Here is a 21,047-nt window from a genome sequence, read left to right as displayed (position 1 = left end):
TTCGACAACTGAATGCAGCATTACTGGCCTTTCTTTACCTAGACCAATATCGATGAATTCTTTAGCTTGACATCTGTTACTTTATCTGGATTCCACCATTTTCAAGAGCTTTTGAGGTTGATGCACGAGCTTAAAATGTTAGTTTATTCTTGAGTTTCAGAGTTTTATTTATTTATTTATTTTAAATCTCTTATAATGTTTCTCATGAACTCTTCTTTTTTGGGCTACAAATGAAAGCCATCAAAGAGGAAAAATACAAAAGATCATTTTTTTTAGAGTTTAAAATATAAAAAGATACATCAAGTCCAATATGATGGATATGAATCGGTATGTGAATTCAAGATTTTGAAATGCGTAGAGTTGGCAAGGGCATTAGTTTCCCTTCATGCATGGTTAAAATCTTTCTTTATTAAAGAGGTTAAAATCTTAACCTCACTCAACAAAAACACTAATTTCCTAGCATTGTTGTCAAATAGCATTAGCGATTGTATGCGACCTAAGGGGCCTGTGCACATATGAGATTGCATAATCGCATATACCATCACACAGCGCCCCCAAAAATTTATATTTTTTCATCACATAATGCGATTGCATAATCGCATAAACCATCGCATATACCACATATGCCACTATGGTTATAAAACCGCATATGCCACTATGGCATATGCGACATATGCTCCCAAAATGGCATATGCGATTGCATATGACAACACTGTTTCCAAGGGATTAAGCCACTCCCACAATTGCACGGCTAGAATTTGCTTCCACTATTAAAGGCCCAATAAAATTCTTCAAGAAGATTTCCACACTAATCTTGATAAAAGCTAAAATAATAATAATAATAATAATAATAAAAGATAGTAGCTAACAAGTAACAATTCCGCATGGTTGTGAGTCCCCATTGTAGTTGAGCTGGAGAACATCATTTAATAGTCATGTGCTTGTTTTGTGTAAGTAGTAGGAACTCAGTGTTTAAGTGTTTTCTCAGGACTAGTGAAAATTTCTTTCCAGCAATAATGCATCCCTAGGATCTTCTGGTACCTATCATTTGCTCATGCGGCTTCTAGTTATGTTTTCACTTGAAGGAGCACACAAGCACCTATTGGTAGCTTGCCTCATCTGCCCGCAGAACCCCAAACTCTCTAAATCCCAAATGCCCCTACTCCTATGTGCTATGAAGCATGCATATGATGGTCAACTTGCATCCTGAACTTCCACCTAGTAAAGGATGTTGACGGGTCTGGCCTGGCCCATCATTGCTAACTGGTTCTGGTCCAGACTCCCAGGCCTGACGGGTTTGGTCTAAAAGTTTTTGCCTGACTACTAATTGGACCAGGCTCACAGGAGAACGACGGGTCTGTTGGATCAGGTTAGGTTGGGCTGGGGCAAGTTCAGGCCAGGGCAAGGTGTTCCATAATGTTAACGATGGCCATAACGGTCACCGCCGTTACCGTTATGATACGGGCCGTTATGGCCTTTTTTATTTTTTATTTTTAAAAAACTTGTTTGGGACCGTTGTGGACCATTACGGGACCACTATGGGGCCGTAACAGGCAGTTTTTTTCTTCTGTAACGGCCGTTACAAATGTTTCAGCCCCGTAAGTATGCCATGGCCAGGGTAATGATGGTATGTATAGCTATGATATAAAAAAATGTGCATTTCTGGCCAGGATCAGGCCTGATAAGTTTTTAATTGGGCCAGGGTCTGGTCTAGAATAATTGGCCAAGCTCGTGCCCAGATTTGTATTGTTTGGTTTGGTTCAGAACAACCCTGACCTGTCCCTGCCTGCTTTCCCCAACCTTGATTGAGACTTGGGTGCCCAGATTCAATGCTTCACAGCTGTTTTGTGTGGATATTAGTTCAAGAGTTAAGAATGTCACAATATCTAACCTTTCACTTTGTAAAATATTTATATGCCTTTTGTCAGTTAATTGCCTTTAGCTATACGCTGTGCATCAGTGAGCATAAAAAATCTCTCCTTGCAATAAGTTTTAGACTTAATAAATCAACAATGATGTTTATTTTTAAGAAATTGCTCAAAAACCTTTTTTTAAAAAAGAAAATTAGAATGTCAGATTCATGTTTTGGATACCTGTATGTAACAGCAAATAAAACCTTAACACCTTTTCAATACTCATTGATATGATTATACTCTCTTTACTTTAATATATCCCTTTTAATATCTTGATATTGATAGCGCATATCTTCCTTTTTTGTCTTGATTTTACATTTCTATAAATACTTTATTTCATAATATACTTTTAATACAACTGAACCCATGGATCGGCATTCTAGGTTTCTGGATCACCATCCCTGGCATCTGTTATTGATCTCCATTGAGCCATCCTCCTTTTCGTGGGGTTCTGCCAACAAGGAGAATATATGTGCTTGATCTGGTTGCTTTATTATTGTTATTTTTATTTTTATTTTTTGATGAATGACTTTTATGGATTAAGTCACTGGTTGTGGGTGCTTATCTTGTATTTTTGTCATGGCACTGTTCTCTGCTTTTATGTCTTGGTTTTGCCGCCTTCTTTTGACATTCTTTGATTTTACTTCCCATGTTTCTTTGGGACTGTGACTCTGCATGTAATTATCCTTTAGACAGACATGGCATCTTCCCTAAGCAATTTCTGCATTAGTGGTACAATTTTAGATTGAATGCCCATCTGTCTTCTGTTTTATGTTTAGGTGCCATCCTATATATCACGATCTGTGGCTGGTAGCTATGACAATGAAGCTGTAGCAATATTCGCTCTGATCTTCACTTTTTATTTATACATAAAGGTGAGACACATGAACCCACCTGATTTTATCCTTGGTGTTGATAGATGGTAATGCAAGGCTGATGCATGGAAAGGTTAGAACTAATTTGCGGACTAAATTTTTTCCACTGTAACAATTCTCCTCAATGGTGTCCTGGATAAAGAATTAAGATGACTTGGTGTTACTTCATTGAGACCATTATCTAATAATGATTCAAATCATATGCAGACATTGAACACAGGATCCCTCTTCTATGCAACTTTAAATGCTCTTGCATACTTTTACATGGTAAGCTTGATCTGTTGAAGTTACCATTACTGTCAGCTGTCAATCATATTAAAGGTCTTTTGGCGGATATTTTTCTTTTTCAGGTTTGCTCTTGGGGAGGTTATACCTTCATTATTAATCTTATCCCAATGCACGTGCTTCTGTGCATTGTAACTGGTCGCTACTCTTCTCGGCTGTACATTGCTTATGCTCCCCTCGTAAGTATCCATTCAGAAAAAAAAATTTATGGCATTGGGAAGTTTGTAGAACTTTTACTTCTTTTGCGAACCTTGTAGGATCAATCTGAATGTCCTGCAACTTACGTCACTGGAGAAATATAGTCTGTTATCGATGAACTATTTCCTTTTGATGGGAAGATTTTTCTTTGATATTTACCTACGTCAATGCAGGTTGTCTTGGGAACTTTGCTGGCTTCGCTGGTGCCTGTTGTGGGTTTTAATGCAGTGATGACTTCAGAGCATTTTGCATCATTTTTGGTCAGTTCATTTACAATGATGAATAGCATCATTCTTATTTCTTATTTTGATGTTTTATTGTCTAATATGTTTATGCCTTGTAGATGCTTTTTTTATTTTTATTTTTAATGAATGGGTAGCTTTATTGAAAGAGAAAGAGGTGGCAACAGCAGCCACACAACAACAACAGCAACTCAGGAAAACAAAAAAACAAAAAACAAAAAACAGTCAGCCCACCCAGGAAAAAAAAAAAAAAACAGACATTAAACAACAAACTTATCTTATGTCTTCGAGGAGAACAAAAGAGATCATGGTTGCCCCAGACTTTGCTGGAGTATCAGCCTTACTGTTACTCTGTTAGCCTCATGAGGGATATGAGCACCTCTTCCACAGAATGCACAATTTTCCATGAATGCGCTCAGCCATTAGTCCTCAAGATAGAATTGGATGAGTCTCCCTCAATAACCACTGGGATAAACTCCAGGTCCGCCACATTTTTGATAATTTGAAGAAGGATGCTTGCTTCATCAACATGGAATCAGTAATGCCAAGAGAATCTGAGAACCTAGCAATCACCACTCCGGGAGAATCACTAATTAGACCCCTCATCCCAACAGGCCTGGGATTGCCCCAAGGACTACCATTGAAGTTTGCTTTGAAAAATCTGATAGGGGGAGGCTTCCAAGATGTAGCAGCAGATTTGTAGACATTACCTCCTTCAAAAATAACTTCCAAACTATTCTTAGTCAACCACAGAGAAGTAAAATCCACCGCATTCCATAGCATCAACACCAAGACCTTGTTAATGGCCCTACCAACCACTGATACCAATGATCATCAATAATGTTCAACACCGAGACCTTGTTAATGGCCCTACCAACCACTGATAGGGCTGGTTCTTGCCTCCTAACAATGATATCCTGTGGGACCTGAATAACATTTTCTTGCCAACTACAGCCTTCTTGGTCAAGGTATTAGAATGGTGGGAACTTTCATGCATTATGGCCATTACGGAAAAAATGGCATGTAACGGCTGTTACAGTTATGGGGCTGATACAGGTTTTTCCAAAAACATGGGGGGTGGGTAGTGGCTGTTACGGCCCGTATTGTAACGGTAATGGCAGTGGCTGTTATGGCCACTGTTACCGCTATTGAATACCTTGCTGTGGTCGTATTTGCACTGTCCCTTGACACAACTTTAAAGGAATAGTGGTGCGAGGACTTCTCCAATGTGTCCCCCAAATCCGTACCCGGGACCCTCCTCACAATGACCTTATTGATCCTGCTTCTCTGATTTCTTGGCTTCACTGATGTAGATGACTCTAACCCCATGATTCTACCGTTCCTCATCTCTATGGCCCTTTCAGCATGGTCCATATGCCAATATATAGCAAAAGCAAAACCTCTGCTTTTGCCAGAGTTTTGTGCTTTGGCGAGAAAACTTCTGAAACAATGTGGAAGCTGAAAGACTTCTTTAGCATCATAATAACTTGAACAAAAGGTTAGATACGAGGAGACTGAATGGACCTATCTTCTGTTTCTTTCCTGCAACTTCCATCCAGCCTTCAATCTTCGCAATGGAACTCTCTACATTTTATGTATGGAGCAGCAAGTTTTACATTATGATTCTTGAAATAGTATGGGAGGCCTTTATTGCTGAATTCTCTTCACGAGCAACACAAATTTACTCAACAGAAAGCAAGAAAAAGGGGATCTAACTATCCATTAAGACAACTGATACAAATCACCAACTACTAACATTGGCCTTGAAGTCCTTAGCCAAAGCATCTGCTAAGGAATTAGCTTCTCTAAAAGGATGCCCAAACTAATCCCAGGAGAAAGAGGCTAAGTTTGACAACTCTTATGCAACACTAGAGCTGAAATAGTTTTGTGATCGCATTATTTCCATTGTGAAAACTTAATAGTTTGTTTTCACTAATCCCAGGAGTAAGAGGCTTCTGTCTTATGATTCTTATGCAACACTAGAACTGAAATAGCATTGTGATCGCATTATTTCCATTGTGACACTTCTTTTTCACTAATGCATGTCTCCTTGCGTAATGTCAATATGCACATGAACTATGGCATTGCATTTGGACTTGTTTATACAATGTGATCCATAATTCTGAATGTGTTTTCCTGCAGTGTCTTCTCAAATTCTTATGTTGAGTATCACATGTTTAATTAATAAGGGTCAAAGGGCAAGACTAGATGAATCAAAGAAAATGATGTAATTAATTAACGCATGTTAAATTAACAGGCGAGGGCAATAATAAAATGTACAGATGAAGTAAATGTTGTTTTTTTGGGTTTATCAATTTTTTCTTGGATCGGAAAGTGCACCAAATACATAAATCACCTTTCTTCTTAGTGGAGCCCAAGCTTTTCATTTTCTGAGTTTACCTGGCCTCTGTGATAAAGTAAGGATTACAAGTAGGTGACGAAGAAGCTTTTTAAGTTTACACAATTATACTGGTCTTGTCATGCATGGACTCTCTCGACTAGGAAAATTTACCTATTTTTGAGGAGTTGTGCGGAAAACTTGCAGAATTGAATATGAAAGATATCATAGGGCTCTTAATGACAGCATTTGCATGCCCATACAGTCCTGCCAGTGGCAATCCCTTTCCCAATTAATACACACACCCCAAAGAGCAAGGAAGCAGAGGGGGGGGGGGGGGGGTCATAGAGGGCAGTTGCCAAACAGTATTCTTGAGTACATGGAATTTCCAATTAAGAGGAGCAAGAGTAGCTCCATGCCTCCTGCCACAGTGCTGCAAGCCAAAAATGGTCAACATCTTCCTTTGACGAGTAATGTCGATAGCCAACAGAGTAGACAAAATAATGGTTCTGGTTTAAATAGAGAGGCAGGAGAGACAGTAAGAAGAAATGACTACAGTTTCTCTTGTTTTGAGTGTGTATGCAAAGCTCACCTTGTAGGCTTCTAGCTGAATGCTCATCTAAGAAGCTCAACTTCTATGAAAAGATTGTTGAAATCGAAGAGCGAGAAGAGGAGCCAAAAGGTGAGTATTGCAAAGCATAACAATTAGAACTTGATGTGGAGGGTCTTGAACCACTTTCACTATTGATTTGCTGAATGCTTACTGCTTCCAATGAAGATGGGTTGTGCACCAATATTTCCACACAGGAGTGCTTTGTGAAGGAAAAGCCGTGAAAATCATTGTAGATGGTGGAAGTAGCACGAACCTTCCCTCCTGGAGAATGTTAGATTAGTTGAAGATTAAGATGGAAGATAATCCACAACCGTGGATTGCTTGGGGGAATTATGAGAATTAACACATTGAAAGATCAATGATGATGATGATGATCATCCGAAGGGCACAAGAATAATCACTTGCTAGTAGGGTGGGGTAGGTTTTGAGTTATTGTTTGAAGATGGAAATTGATGCAGGACATGAAAATTAAATATGATATGCGAGATTTTAGGCTTAAGATCACGTTAGTCCAGAAACAATTACACAAATTCCATATCACACATAAAGGTCCAAACATTCAAATAAGGGGAATCTATGCGGGTCCAGGCCTATACATGATAGGGCTGAATCAATAAAAATTATGAACCAAACGATACTCAAAGATAAGAAATAATCATCCACACATGCATAGTAATTAGTCCCTAATCTAAGGGATTCACCAATTTCAAATCAAGGAACCTTAGGGTAAGAAAAAGGGGCATAAAATTGGAGATTTGAGTAATTTAGGGTTAGGTTTAGGGATTTTGGGTGAAAGCGAAGTGAAAGAGAGGAGAGAGACGAACCAGAGAAGTACCGCACGCATGGACAACAACAATGGCTCAGACCCACATGCGTGTGATCTCGGCCGCACGTGTGTGGGGCCCACTATTCAGAAAAAGGCCACCTTGGCCCTGGTCGACCAGGGATGGACTCCAAAACTCCCAAATCTCAGCTTGATCCGATGTACGGTTTGTGCGTCGTGCTCCGTCGAAGTTTCAGCCCTCCTGTAGGGCCAGATTCTGAAATTCTGATATGGGGAGGAGAATTGTTGCAATAGATGATTGATTCGAAGTGTAAATGATGGTGTGAGATGAGAAGAAGGGATGGTAAAAGATGGGTAGCAGAGATGGCGATAGTTGGGGGCAAATCGGGATATATGTGGATTCGCACCACGGTAGTTAACCCTTCGATGAAGGGAAGATTTCGCACCCAATTAGGCTTCACAACTCAGAGAGTAGGAAAACACAGAATTTTTATTAATCTTCAATCAATGAAAAGAGCTACAAGGGGTGCCTATTTATAAGAAAACCCTATACCCCAAAAACTCGCACCATGTGCGCAACCTATTGCTTGGCGATGAAGTAAACTAAAATAAAAACCAAACAGAGAAATCTAAAGCGTTCACGATGTTGTAAATAATAACAATAAGCAAAACCTAAAATATGAAATCAATCCGACGAGTGGGCTACGATCATGAGATCTCATGATGAGCTTTTCTTAACTATCGGGCCCACTTTTTTGAACCAAAACTTGTCTTCTAGCTAGGAGGCCCTCCCTGGACGTCATCATCGAGCCAGATCGATGGTGGGGTCCTCCTTCTGAGTATGTACGTGCGTAGGGGTGGTGGTGTGAGTGTGCATGTGCACGTGATGTCCCCATCAATTCTCCACGGCTGCGAAGATTTCGCCACTAGCGAAATAAAACTCCTGAACCACTTTAGGATGTCAGGATCAAGTCTCTGAAGCTCCTCCTCAGTGAGCCATGTGTTGTCTAAAGCTGGGCGTGACTTCCATTTAACCAGGTACTTCTGAAACCCGCCGTCTGATGTTGAAACTATCTGATGGTCCAGGATATCCTCTATTTCCTTTTTGGGTGTGTGAAGGTTAGGTATGAGAGGTGGAGGCTGGGAAAATGGGTTGGGAAGGATAGGTATGGGAGGTAGAGGCTGGGAAGATGGGTCGGGGCGGATAAGTATGGGAGGTAGAGGCTAGAAAAATGGGTTGAAAATGGTAGGTATGAGACGTAGAGGCTGGGAAAATGGATCGGGACGGGTAGGTATGGGAGGTAGAAGTTGGGAAAATGGTTCGGGATGGGTAGGTATGAGACGTAGAGGTTGGAAAAATGGGTCGGGAATGGTAAATATGAGAGGTAGAGGCTGGGAAGAAAGGTCAGTAAGAGTGGGTATGGGAGGTAGAGGCTGAGAAAATGGGTCGGAAATGGGCTATGGTTCAAGGGATAAATATGGAGAATGAGGACGGGTAGGCGAAGGGCCGGACAAAGTATTAGTGGTCCCCTGAAAAGTAACTAAATCCTACACGTTGAATGTGGAACTAATTCCCATAGAAGGTGGAAGATCTACCTCGTAAGCATTGAGACCGTTTCGTTTTATAATTTTGAAGGGTCCAGCGTTACGCGCGTGTAACTTACGAACGGCCCCCGGAGGGTACCGTTCGGGCCAGATGCAGACTATCACAGAGTCCCCAATATTGAATTCTTTGAAACGTTTATGTTGGTTTGCAGAAAATTTGTAATGTTCATTACTAGCAGTGATCTTATGCCTGATTTCTTGATGTCATAAATGAATGTGATGCTCAAAAGACTCCGCAGGCTCTGACACCCTATGAGATAGTGACATAGGGACAAGATCAATAGGTTTCCTAGGTTTATAAATAGTAACGACTTCATAAGGACTGAGACTTGTGGATCTATCGACAGAACTATTAAATGCAAACTCAGCTGTAGGTATTACGGTGTCCCATGTTCTGGTGTGCTCTATATCCCTCCTAGGGGGAGAATCATCCGGTAAATCATTAGGAAAGACATCACGTAACTCATCCATTATCGGAATGGCCTCAGTGGGTAATTCTACACTAGTCTCTGGTGCACTTTCTAGCTACAAGGCCGCACATGCCGTACCCCTCAAAATAGTGGTCTTGATGTCTCTCATGGGGTGGGTGCACGGGTGCACACCCATAATTGATTCCTTCACTAACTCCATTCATTGGTCTATCCACCAGGCCACCTACCTGAGATGGGACATCTACCCCAATGGTGGGGTATGTCTTGGCGATGGTCTTTAGTTGGGTAATGCGCACATCAAGTTGTTCTAAGTATTGGTCCATTTCCAAGCGCTTAATCATAAACTCCAACTTTTGGGACAACTTGTTTAGTGACACTTGCAATTGTTCCATATTTATTGTAGGGTGCCAACCAAAATTCAGCAATATAGTTGTCAAAATATAAGAGTTTTATTTATTTATTTATTTATTTAAATTTTTTAAAAAGAAAGAACCTAGTTTCTAAAAACGAAAAAGGAAAGTTTTTAAAATAAGTTAGGAAAGTTTCTAAAAAAAAGCAACCTAGTTTCTAAAAACGAAAAAGAAAAGTTTCTAAGAAAAAACAAATTAGGAAAGTTTCTATAAAAAAACAAATTAGGAAAGTTTCTAAAGAAAACAACCTGCTTTCTAAAAACGAAGAAGGAAAGTTTTTAAAGAAACAAATTAGGAAAGCTTCTACAAAAAAACAAATTAGAAAAGTTTCTTAAAAAAACAACCTAGTTTCTAAAGAAAAAGAAAAAGGAAAGTTTCTAAAAATAGAAAGTATGTTAGTTTCTAAAAAAGAAAGAGGAAAGTAAACCAGTTTCTAAAAAAGAAAAACGAAAGGAAATTAGTTTCTAAAAGCAGATTAAGAAAGTTTCTAAAAAAAACAGAAAAGAAAAGTTTCTAAACCTAGAAATAGAAAGCTAAGTTAATTTCTAAAATAATTCAAATAAGGGGATAACAAAAAAATTTCAGCAGCTTGTGTCAAGGTTTATGGACTTCTAAACAGCCATATATGATGAGAATTGATGCGTAATGGACATAAACAACCAAACCCTAAACATGTAATGAATTCCCCTACAAGAACCCTAGGCTCTGATACCAAATTTGATGCAGGACATGAAAATTAAATATGATATGCAAGATTTGAGGCTTTAGATCACGTTAGTTCAGAAACAATTACAAAAATTCCATATCCCACATGAAAGTCCAAACATTCAAATAAGGGGAATCTATGCGGGTCCAGGCCTACACATGATAGGGCTGGATCAATAAAAATTATGAACCAAACGATACTCAAAGATAAGAAATAATCATCCACACATGTATAGTAATCAGCCCCTAATCCAAGGGATTCACCAATTTCAAATCAAGGAACTTTAGGGTGAAAAGGGGCATAAAATTGGAGATTTGAGTAATTTAGAGTTAGGTTTATGGATTTTGGGTGAAAGCGGAGTGAAAGAGAGGAGAGAGACGAACCAGAGAAGTACCGAATGCGTGGACAACAACAATGACCCGGACGCACGTACGTGTGTGGGGCCCACTATTCAGAGAAAGGCCACCTTGGCCATGGTCGGACAGGGATAGACTCCAAAACCCCCAAATCTCAGCTTGATCCGATGTACGGTTTGTGTGTGGTGCTCCGTCGAAGTTTCAGCCCTCATGTAGGGTCAGATTCTGAAATTCTGATGTGGGGAGGAGAATTGCTGCAATAGATGATTGATTCGAAGTGTAGATGATGGGGTGAGATGAGAAGAAGAGATGGTAGAAGATGGGTAGTAGAGATGGCGATGGTTGGGGGCAAATTGGGATATATGTGGCTTCGCACCACGATAGTTAACCCTTCAATGAAGGGAGGGCTTCGCACCCAATTAGGGTTCACAACTCATAGAGTAGGAAAACGCAGAATTTTTATTAATCTTCAATCAATGAAAAAAGCTACAAGGGGTGCCTATTTATAACAAAACCCTATACCCCAAAAACTCGCACTATGTGCGCAACCTATTACTTGGCGATGGAGTAAACTAAAATAAAAACCAAACAGAGAAATCTAAAGCGTTCACGATGTTCTAAATAATAACAATAAGCAAAACCTAAAATATGAAATCCCATGATGGGCTTTTCTTGACTATCGGGCCCACCTTTTTTGAACCAAAACTCGTCTTCTAGCTAGGAGGCCTTCCCTGTACGTCGTCATCGAGCCAGATCGATGGTGGGGTCCTCCTTCTGCGTATGTACGTGCATAGGGGTGGTGGTGTGAGTGCGCGTGATGTCCCCATTAGAAATATCATGGTATCTTCTGCCTGATTCCAAGACATCATCTATATCAGTTTACTTCCCAGATATGCAGTGTTTATGCCGATTTCGATGTCTTTGTTAGCTGTTTGGGTACTATGTCACCTGTAAGAAGGGAATTGTCAAAAGCTGAATTTACATAAAGAAATACAAATAAATAATCAGAACTTCAGACAGAGTTAAAGACTTCATTGTGGGTAGCTTACCTTCTCAACTTAGACTAATAATAGGAACAAAAATCTCCAAGCATGTATTCAGCACATGTACACCTGCCCATCTGTGCATGCACAATATTTATCTTTAACATGTTTCTGCGAATGCATACATGTGCCAATTTGAGGATGCAAGAGTATGGACTTTATGATAATGTTGTTATTATTTGGTAACATTTTTGGGTTTATTTATTTTTATTTTTATTTTCTGCATTGTTTTAACCTTTTAATCCTCTGACTATGGTTTATTTATCTAACAAGAAATTGTCTTTTCTGCATTCTCTGCCAATGATTTGTGTTTGATTTGTATTCTTGTGCCACTAAATGCATTTCATTTGCAGGTTTTCATTATTATCCATGTGGTAGCCCTTGTGTACTACATCAAAGGAATTCTCTCACCAACGATGTTTAAAGTGGCTATGACTCTTGTTGTGACTGTTGGCTTGTAAGCTGCACTGACCTTTTATTTTATTGGTGAATTTAATCTGTAATGCATCTCTAGAAGTTTGAGAAATAGGAATCACATTGCCATTTAATTCAGACGTTGCTGTTTGCTTGTTCTTTAAAGTTAGGATTAAGCTTCTCTAATATGGATCAGGGTGTTCTATAGTGGCAGTCTTCTGTATAGATTACTGAAGGATCGCTAGGGTTTTCCGCTCTGATTTTATATAGTTATATTAGATTGGGTTGTAAAATATTGTACTTTTGACAATTGATCTTGAATACCAACTGGATGTCATCTTCAGGGCAGTCTGTTGTGCAGTGATAGCGGTGCTTGTAGCATTGGTTGCTTCGAGCCCAACAAAGGGATGGAGTGGGCGCAGTTTGTCTCTTCTTGACCCGTAAGTACTTACACCTACATTTGATAAGCAACATCTTTTAAATTTGTGTATTAGTTGCCAATTCAAAATGTAAGTTTAGTTTTTTTTCCAATTCATACTAGATGTATTGGCACTTTTAAATTTCTGTCTCAAAGGCAAAAAATGCGGGAGCATCTAATGCTAATCATGACTTGCTGAGAAAAAAGCATTCTTTTATGATCAATTGATCATTTAGTAGTGTTCTTAAGAAGTCGGGTACAATGGAAGATGGCTTGTGATGTTGATCATGGTTCAAAGGGCCGGCAGTAGACCTGTTTTGGACATTGGTGAATTTGGTTCATGATTCATCTAGATTGGTATTGCCAAAATGCTGACTTTGCCAAATTAAACTTGTTTTTGCAACTTCAAGTAGATTATTTTTGAGAAATTGTAATTGGATGAGTTGTGTACTGTTTATGCTGTTGCAACATGTTAAATAATCACATCCATTCATGTTATGCACCTTCAATTTAATTGCTTATTTGTAAATTGGTTGTGCTGTATGGTTTTATTTTACTTCTTTCAAACTTAAGATCATATTTAAATTTGAGTCGAAGATCGCGCCAGGTCTATTTGCACATAATCATCATGAAGCAAATGGTAACACGGGTCATTATGCAACAAGGTGGTTGAAGTGGGGTATCTCAGTTTTGGGACTTGATGATTTAGTTTTTTTGCTGGCATTGCCAGTTTCTTTCATGTGTATTTTTCCTTGCAATTTCTCTTTCTTAATGCTGTCATACGTTTCTTGGGACATACATTCAAGAAGATAGGCAATGGTAAATCAACTAACCTAAAGCAATTTCTAGAAAGATGGCAAAGTTAACGATCAAGGCTGGGAAGATTAACCATGAATTGTTGTTGCCAACTAATTAAGACGAGATTATGCAAAAAGTTCTAACGGTTCAGCTATTATTGAGATGCTATATTTTCATCATTTCACTGTTTATAGCTTTCAGTTTCCACTCTTATGGGGTGAACCACTTCTGCTAATCAGGAGGATTGTTTCCTTCTAGACAACTTGGTCAGAGTTGCCTTGTTTATAGAAATCTTTGGGCCTTGGGGGCCATGGCCCTCATTTCCTTTTGTAGTTTTTCTATGTTCAGTATTTTGGTCACCTTTTTCTGTGGTTTTATTTTATTGTATTTTCTTCCGTATTTGAGAAACTTCATAATTATTTCAGCTACACGAATCCTATACTGCCATTCTACTCTATCAAGGACCATATCCTCAGTAAGTTAATTTCTCCCAGGAAGCAGTTCTCATGAGAACCCTTTGAGAACTCATCCCATGTGATATGTATATCCGATCCAGGCCATACAGACCATCTGGCTTGGATGAAGGATCAGGTAAAGAATCACACTGTTTTGCAACTCAGGTGGGTGTGGGCATGCCCTCCCACTTTGCTGTGGCCCACCTGATTTTTGGATCAGGCTGATTTCTGGGCCCTAGGGGTTTCATGAGGTAACACATTTGATGGATGGATTGTATGTTGTGCACACATCATGTGGGATGAGTTCTCAAAAGGTTCTTACGAGCTCTCATGAAAACCAGTTCCTAGGAGAAATTTCTCTCCTTAGTTAAACCATAGGTCATTGAATCTTTTGTTACTGCCTCCACCCATGTCCTTTTGGGCACCTTCCCCTTGCTCTTTTAGAGCCTTCAACTTGAACCAACTCACTTCTAAGCCATGTAGTTCTTGGTCTCCATTGCACATGGCCAAACCATCTAAGTCTTCTTTCCCTCATCTTATTACCTATTGTTGCCACTCTTAAATTCCCCTGCATGTGTTTATTTCTAATTTTCGTCCGTCCTCGTCTTGTCACTCTTCCATATCAATGTCCTCATTTCAGCTATACTCATCCTATGAATGTGTTCTTCCTTGATTGTCCAAACATTCTGTCCCATAGAGCATTGCTGGTCTTATAGTTGTCCTATAAATTCTCCCCTTCAGTTTGATTGGTAAGTGGAGATCACATAAAACTCTAGAGTTATATCTCTACTTTATCCACCCAGCTCTAAGTCTATGAGCCATATTGTTCTCGATCTATCCCCTCATGAATTATTGACCCAAGACAAAAAAAAGAAGGTCATTTTGGGGTATTTCTTAGTCAACAATCTTAACTGATTCCTCGTTTCCACTACTATTGTTTCTAAATTGCATTCCATATGCTCTATTTTATTCGGTTGATTTTAAAACTTATAGATTCCAAAGCATGCCTCCATAGTTCTAGCTTTGCATTTACCCCCTCTCATATTGTTAATCAAAACTATACCAATTGCAAACAACATACACTATATGATCTCTTCTTGTAAATGCCTCATTGACTCGTCCATAACCAATGCAAAAAAGATACAGGCTCAATGCTGACCATTGGTGTAAACCTATTAACCTACAATGATTGGAAATTCACTTGTCTCTCCACTAGTGGTCCTCTCTCCACTGGTGGTACTCACATTTGTAACTCGCTCCCTCGTACATATCCTTAATCACGTCAAAATATCTTTTTAAGACTTCTTTCTTACCCAACACCCACCAAACTATTTCCCTAGGGCTTAGTTGCAGGATCCTTCTAACTAGCTGCTGCTCCTACTTCGGAATCTCACTCTTGCTCCCACTTCCTACCTGTTTATACTTGTTTACATTTCAAAAGAGGCACTTCCCCACTATTGCACCCGAATTTGTTGGCACTTCACTTGATGCTTTGTGCAACTATACTCTAGGGACTATTGTATGCTTCCTCCAATCTGCCATTAAAAAAAAGAAAAAGAAAAAGAAAAAGAAGAAACTCTCCGAGTCAATAAAGACCACTGTAGATACTCTTCCCGAAAAATTTCCACCAGCCGTTTAAGTAGGAAAATCGCTTCAATGATTGACCTTCATGTCATAAATAAAATTGATTCTCTGAGACATTCTTCTCATGCCTTAATCTTTGCTCTCTCTCTCTCTCTAAGGTTTCATAGTATGACTCATGAATTTAATTCTACGATTGTTAGTGTAGTTCTGTATGTCTCCCTTATTCTTTTAAATATGCACCACGGTACTTTTCCTCCACTTGTTTGACAATTTTTTCAATATAATAATCTTGTTGAACAACTTTGTCAACCAAAATAAACCAAGCCTTTATTAGTATACCATATGGTCCTAGGGCCTTTCTGTCTTTATCTTTCACAAAGCTTCTTTCACTTCAGATATCCTAATCTTATGAAAGTATCTATTGTCTCATATCTCATTTATTTATGATTCATTCTATTTCTAAGCTCTTAGAGTAATTGTTATCTAACAAGTTTTGTAAATAGCTCCTCCACCTTGATCTTATTGTCCTTAACCAAACCTTTTTGTCATTGTTCTTAATGCGTCTAACATCAACATGATCTAGGTTCCTGCCTTTCCCCTCTTTAGTTTTTGCAAGTTTGAAGACATCTTTTTCACCTTCTCTTGTCCCTAGTTTATTTTATAGATCATCATATGCCTTAAGTTTAGCCTCGTTACTTTCTTAGCATTCTTCTTGGCATTACTATATTCTTCTAAATTTTCCTTGTTTCTAGTCCCTTGTTAGGCCTTGAAACCCAGGCATGCTAAATCGGTTATGTATCGGCAGTTACCGTTATGCGATATGGAGTTGAAATGGTGGGGTCTAGAAAAAAAAAGAACAACAATGGCTGTTATGGTCCTCGTAACAGTTGTTACACACAATAACCCTAAAAGAAACAAAAAATAATAATACTTGATTTCTTTTCTTCCTCTTTTTCTTAATATACTGTCGCGGTTGCTGCGGCGCTGCTACAACGATTGTGGTAGCTATTGCGGCCTGCAACTTCTGCTTCTTCGTCGTCTTCTTTCCCCTCTAGTGTGGCCCCCCTTTCCTCTCTCTCTCTCTCTCGATTTACCCCCCCCCCCCCTCACTCAAAAAACAAATGGATGGTGTTGTTGTTTAACAACCACACAACCTTTTTTTTAATACTTTGCGGCACTGTTTCGGTGCACATGCACTGTTTCGGTGCATGGGGGCCACCTTAATCTATGTGTTGTATATCCATGCCATCCATCAATTTTTTCAGTTCATATAAGGACATGGTCCCTCAAATGAACCAGATTCAAATCTCAAGTGGACCACACGGTATGGATTAAATGTCCACCGTTAAAAACTTCGTAAGGCCCATTGTAATGTTTATTTGCCATCAAACCTATTGATAAGGTCACATAGACCTGGATGAAGGGAAAACACAAATAGCAGCTTGATCCAAAACGTCTTTTGTTCTCAATAAGTTTTTAATGGTGGGAATTCAATCCTCACTGTGCAGTCCACCTGAGATTTTGATTTTCCTCATTTTTTGGACCATGCCCTAATATGAGTTGGCTCAAAGGATGGATGGCGTGGATATACAACAAATGCGTCGAGGTGGGCCACACATTCAAGGCATCACTCATTATGGTTCACCTGAGATTTATATCAGCCTGATTTTTGGGACCATGCCTTAAAATGAGTTGTCAAAACAGATTAACGGCATGGATATAAAAATACATTGAGGTGGGCCCCACATTTAGGGCCTCATCCACTAGTGGTCCACCAAAGATGTGGATTTGCCTCATTTTTGACCATGCCGTAAAATGAGTTGGTAGAACGGATGGATGACATGGATATACAATACATACATCGAAGTGGGCCCCACGTACGTGGCCTGAAAATATTGTGCATGAGGCATATATTAACTCAAAATTAATTAATTACATTATGGGACTGTTGTTACTAAGTCACAATCCAAAATTTTAATTGTTTGAACGATTTTCACCTTTAATTTGTAGACACTTGTTTTTTGAAATAGGACCATTTGATCTTCTTTTTTTTTTTCATTCATTGTCCAATAAATGTCCACCAATCCATTAGTGAGATAAGTGCCAATAGATTGCATGAATTTGAGGCTAATTTGGGGCATCAAATAGTCCGCTAAATCAGCCCTAAATCAGCAATACTATTTGCCGGAATTTAATTTCAAAATTTTTTTTTCTTAAGATCCATTGGGAGAAATGATATCAAATTGTTAGGTTTGTGAATTACATAATAGGACACAAAAGTACCTAGTCTTTGTATTTTGAGACGAAATGTGCATGAGTCGTGAGGTATGTAATACATTGATAGTAGTTAAACCTGCAAATATGAGATGTTTTGATATTACATTCATTCTAATAAATTTATATTGACATTATATAGTTAAATAATTAAATATAAAAGATTTGCAATTAATTCCAAGTTGTCAGGTTCATAAATTCATCAGACAACCCGATACAACATTCTCACCAAAGACTGGACCACTACACTATCATAAATATGTTCAAAATTATAAATGAATGCATATTTGAAATATTTACAAAATTTCTGGATATTTTTCTGAATTTTTTGGAGCAATTTTTTTCTGACTGATACAAGGGCATATCGGCTGTTACGCCGATTCAACGTATCCGTAACGGTGGGCACCATTATGCCCACCGTTATCGCTATGGGATACCTTGCTTGAAATATGATCGCTTCTCACCAATAGCATTTTGGACCTCATCATTTCACCACCAACTCTTGCACTACCCATAAGAAAAAGTAGTAGTCTTGTACTTATATTGACTTTAATTTGCATTTGTGTTATATTTTGTGGAATAGCATACCAGCAGCATTTTTGTATTTGGTGGGAGCATAGTCATTGGTGAAAGCACACATGTTAGTTCTATTTTAGTGTCTGCCAATAACCGTTTATGAAAATAGGTGTTTTTATTTTTTAAAGATTATGAAAATAGGCGTTATACAACGCTCGGGCCAAGAAATTGTACAGTTCAGTTGAGGGTATCAATTTGTATAAGCGGACCCCATTGTTCAGTGATCCAAACTGTTGATATGATGGGGCCATTGTGCATGATCAATGCAACAAGTCTTCTATATGGAGAAGACCCTAACAAAGAAATGGCTAAGGAAGACGATACAGCAACTATACCCCATTCAACCAATAGAAGGTCAAATATTCTATATCTAGTATCTTCCAATCTGGGGCATTTTGGTCCACTGGCCATTCACAGTGAGCCCCATCATATCACTTTTTTGGCCCACCGAACCTTAGGCCTCACTTGTATGAGTGATTACTTAGGCCTTAGCACTGACTTGGTCCAAGCGTTTTATGATCCTCTCATAATATTACATAACAAAATCCTTCTCTTGGAAAAATATATAGGGAAATGGCGGATTTACAGAATCTTCATAAAGCTACTGTGAAGTTCTGCTTTTTCAATTTTATAAAATTGCAAATATGTTCCAAATCTTCATAAAGCTACTGTGGAGTTCTGTTTTTTCAATTTTATAAAATTGCAAATATGTTCCTAGATATGTATTCTAAGATTGCTCATTTTGCATCTTCAGTATTTGAGAAAATGTCATTCCATCCTTTTGATGATACTTCTTCAGGTCCATGACCTTTCATTAATCCATGATCTGTTGTCAAGTTACTCTCACAGATCTTTAGCCATTATCCTGTGAAGGTGAACTGATTATATTGTATCCAGCATTGACCATTCCTGGAACGGTCCCAGAAATGTCTTTCAAGGATCAAGAGAAAGCATTGACTGTTTAAGTTACCATGCATTTAGCTAAGCAGTTAGCTGCATCTCTCCTCGGAGAAAATAGAATGCTACCTACCTCTCACTGCCATCATCTTAGCCTTTATCCCGGCAATTTGGGGTTGACTTTGGTAGATTGGTGAAAGTTTTATGATTGACTGCTCGCTAGACATCAACCTTGCTCTTTCTCTGGTTCTAGGATTGGCTATCTTTTTTCTCTTCTTCTTCTTCTTCTTCTTCTTCTTTTCCTTTTTGTGTGTGTGTGTGTGTGGAAAGTAATAGGAACTTTCATTAAATGGAAAAGAAGCTCTGAGGTATCGCCAAATACAAACCAAAATGAAAGCAAAAATGAGGAAAAACATGCAAAAATTACAGTTTCTCAAAGCATCCTAGGCTCACGGCCCATTCATTTACAATAATTAATGCTCTACTAGCTACCCATTCCTCCCAACTGTTTTCATTTCAGAAACACCTTCCATTCCACAACCCCCCCCCGCCCCCCCCCGCAAATCATCCACATACTAGCTAGTAAGCATGGTCTCCAAAAAAGTTTGGCTTATGACAAAGCCACATTGTGCCAAGCCATGAAAATATCTTCGATGTTGAGAGGCATGGACAACACTAAATTGAAGGTTCTAAGGACAACTTACTACACTCCTCACACGAAAGGGCAATGGATAAATAGATGGTCAATTGATTCAGCAGAAGACATGCACATAAGGCATATATAAGGATGATCAAAGATTGCTTTTGAAGATTATCCATAATAATAAAAAAAAGACATGCATATAAGGCATATATTAGGGAAGATCATAGATCGCTTTCGAAGATGATTGATAGTCAAAATTCTTTTTCTTCCCACTAGCCACCCAGAGACCGCTATCTTCAGTGGAACACCATAATGCCATGCATGACTAGTCCGAGTAATCTTTGCTCCCTTCTTTTGAAGCACAAAGCAGAAGGACCGTACTGAGAACTGACCTGACTTGTCTTTAACCCACACCATCCTGTCTCAATCTTCACTTGACAGGCATCAGGGATGCAACCACTCTAGAAGAGTAATGAATTCAACCACTTCATTGTCTTGAGGATTTTGACGACACTGCGGAGCCCAAACAAGAAACCCACCGCAAAAAGAATAGCATCTAGCAATCATTATATTGTAATTCGGTAAAAGACGGGCCATTAATGGAAACTTGATATGGAAGGGTAAATCACCCCTCCAAACATCTTCCCCAAATGGGTCTTCTCCGCGTTCCCTAAGGAGAAGCTCGCACCTTCCTTGAATTTGGCTTTCACTTTAGATATCCCTTTCCAAACCGCCAATGCTCTGTATAGCAAGGAGTCCTTAGTCCACCACCCTCGTTTAGGGCCCCCACATTTGCTTTTGACAACCTTCCGCCAAAGAGTCCCTTTCTCCAAACAAAAGCGCCACCACCATTTTCCTAAAAGAGCCAAATTCATCAATTCTAATTCTCTTATATTGACACTGCCCTCATTGTAGGATTTGCAAAACTCGCCCCACTTCAAAAGATGGAATTTTTTTCTTTTTCGTGTCCCTCCAAAGAAATCACATCTTAGCCTTTCCAACCAAACTAAAACGGACTTTGGGCACTTGAAGAGTGAAATGAAATAAGGAGGCAAGTTTGATAATGTCGCTTCAATGAGTGTAATTTGCTCTCCAAGAGACACACTGCCCCTTCCAACTTGCCAATTTCCTTTCAAATATTTCCACAACTATGCCTCATAAATGTTTAGTCGGTTTCCCAACTTAGAGG

The 21,047-nt window shown here is 39.0% G+C and overlaps 1 protein-coding gene across 1 annotated transcript in view; it reads left to right on the top strand.

Moving 5' to 3' along the window:
- LOC131257790 (dolichyl-diphosphooligosaccharide--protein glycosyltransferase subunit STT3A) overlaps positions 1-21,047 on the top strand; it is a 42,256-nt gene that overhangs the window by 2,118 nt on the left and 19,091 nt on the right. The window contains exons 7-12 of the mRNA XM_058258688.1: positions 2,693-2,788; positions 2,996-3,055; positions 3,139-3,252; positions 3,445-3,531; positions 12,153-12,256; positions 12,558-12,653. Of these exons, the coding sequence (XP_058114671.1) occupies positions 2,693-2,788; positions 2,996-3,055; positions 3,139-3,252; positions 3,445-3,531; positions 12,153-12,256; positions 12,558-12,653 (557 nt within the window). The remainder of the gene's footprint in view (positions 1-2,692; positions 2,789-2,995; positions 3,056-3,138; positions 3,253-3,444; positions 3,532-12,152; positions 12,257-12,557; positions 12,654-21,047) is intronic.

This window comes from Magnolia sinica, chromosome 1 (genome assembly GCF_029962835.1).
Source record: "Magnolia sinica isolate HGM2019 chromosome 1, MsV1, whole genome shotgun sequence".
NCBI classification, from domain to species: domain Eukaryota; kingdom Viridiplantae; phylum Streptophyta; class Magnoliopsida; order Magnoliales; family Magnoliaceae; genus Magnolia; species Magnolia sinica.
Note: the sequence above shows the minus strand (reverse complement) of the source record. Positions and strands in the feature narration are given on the sequence as shown.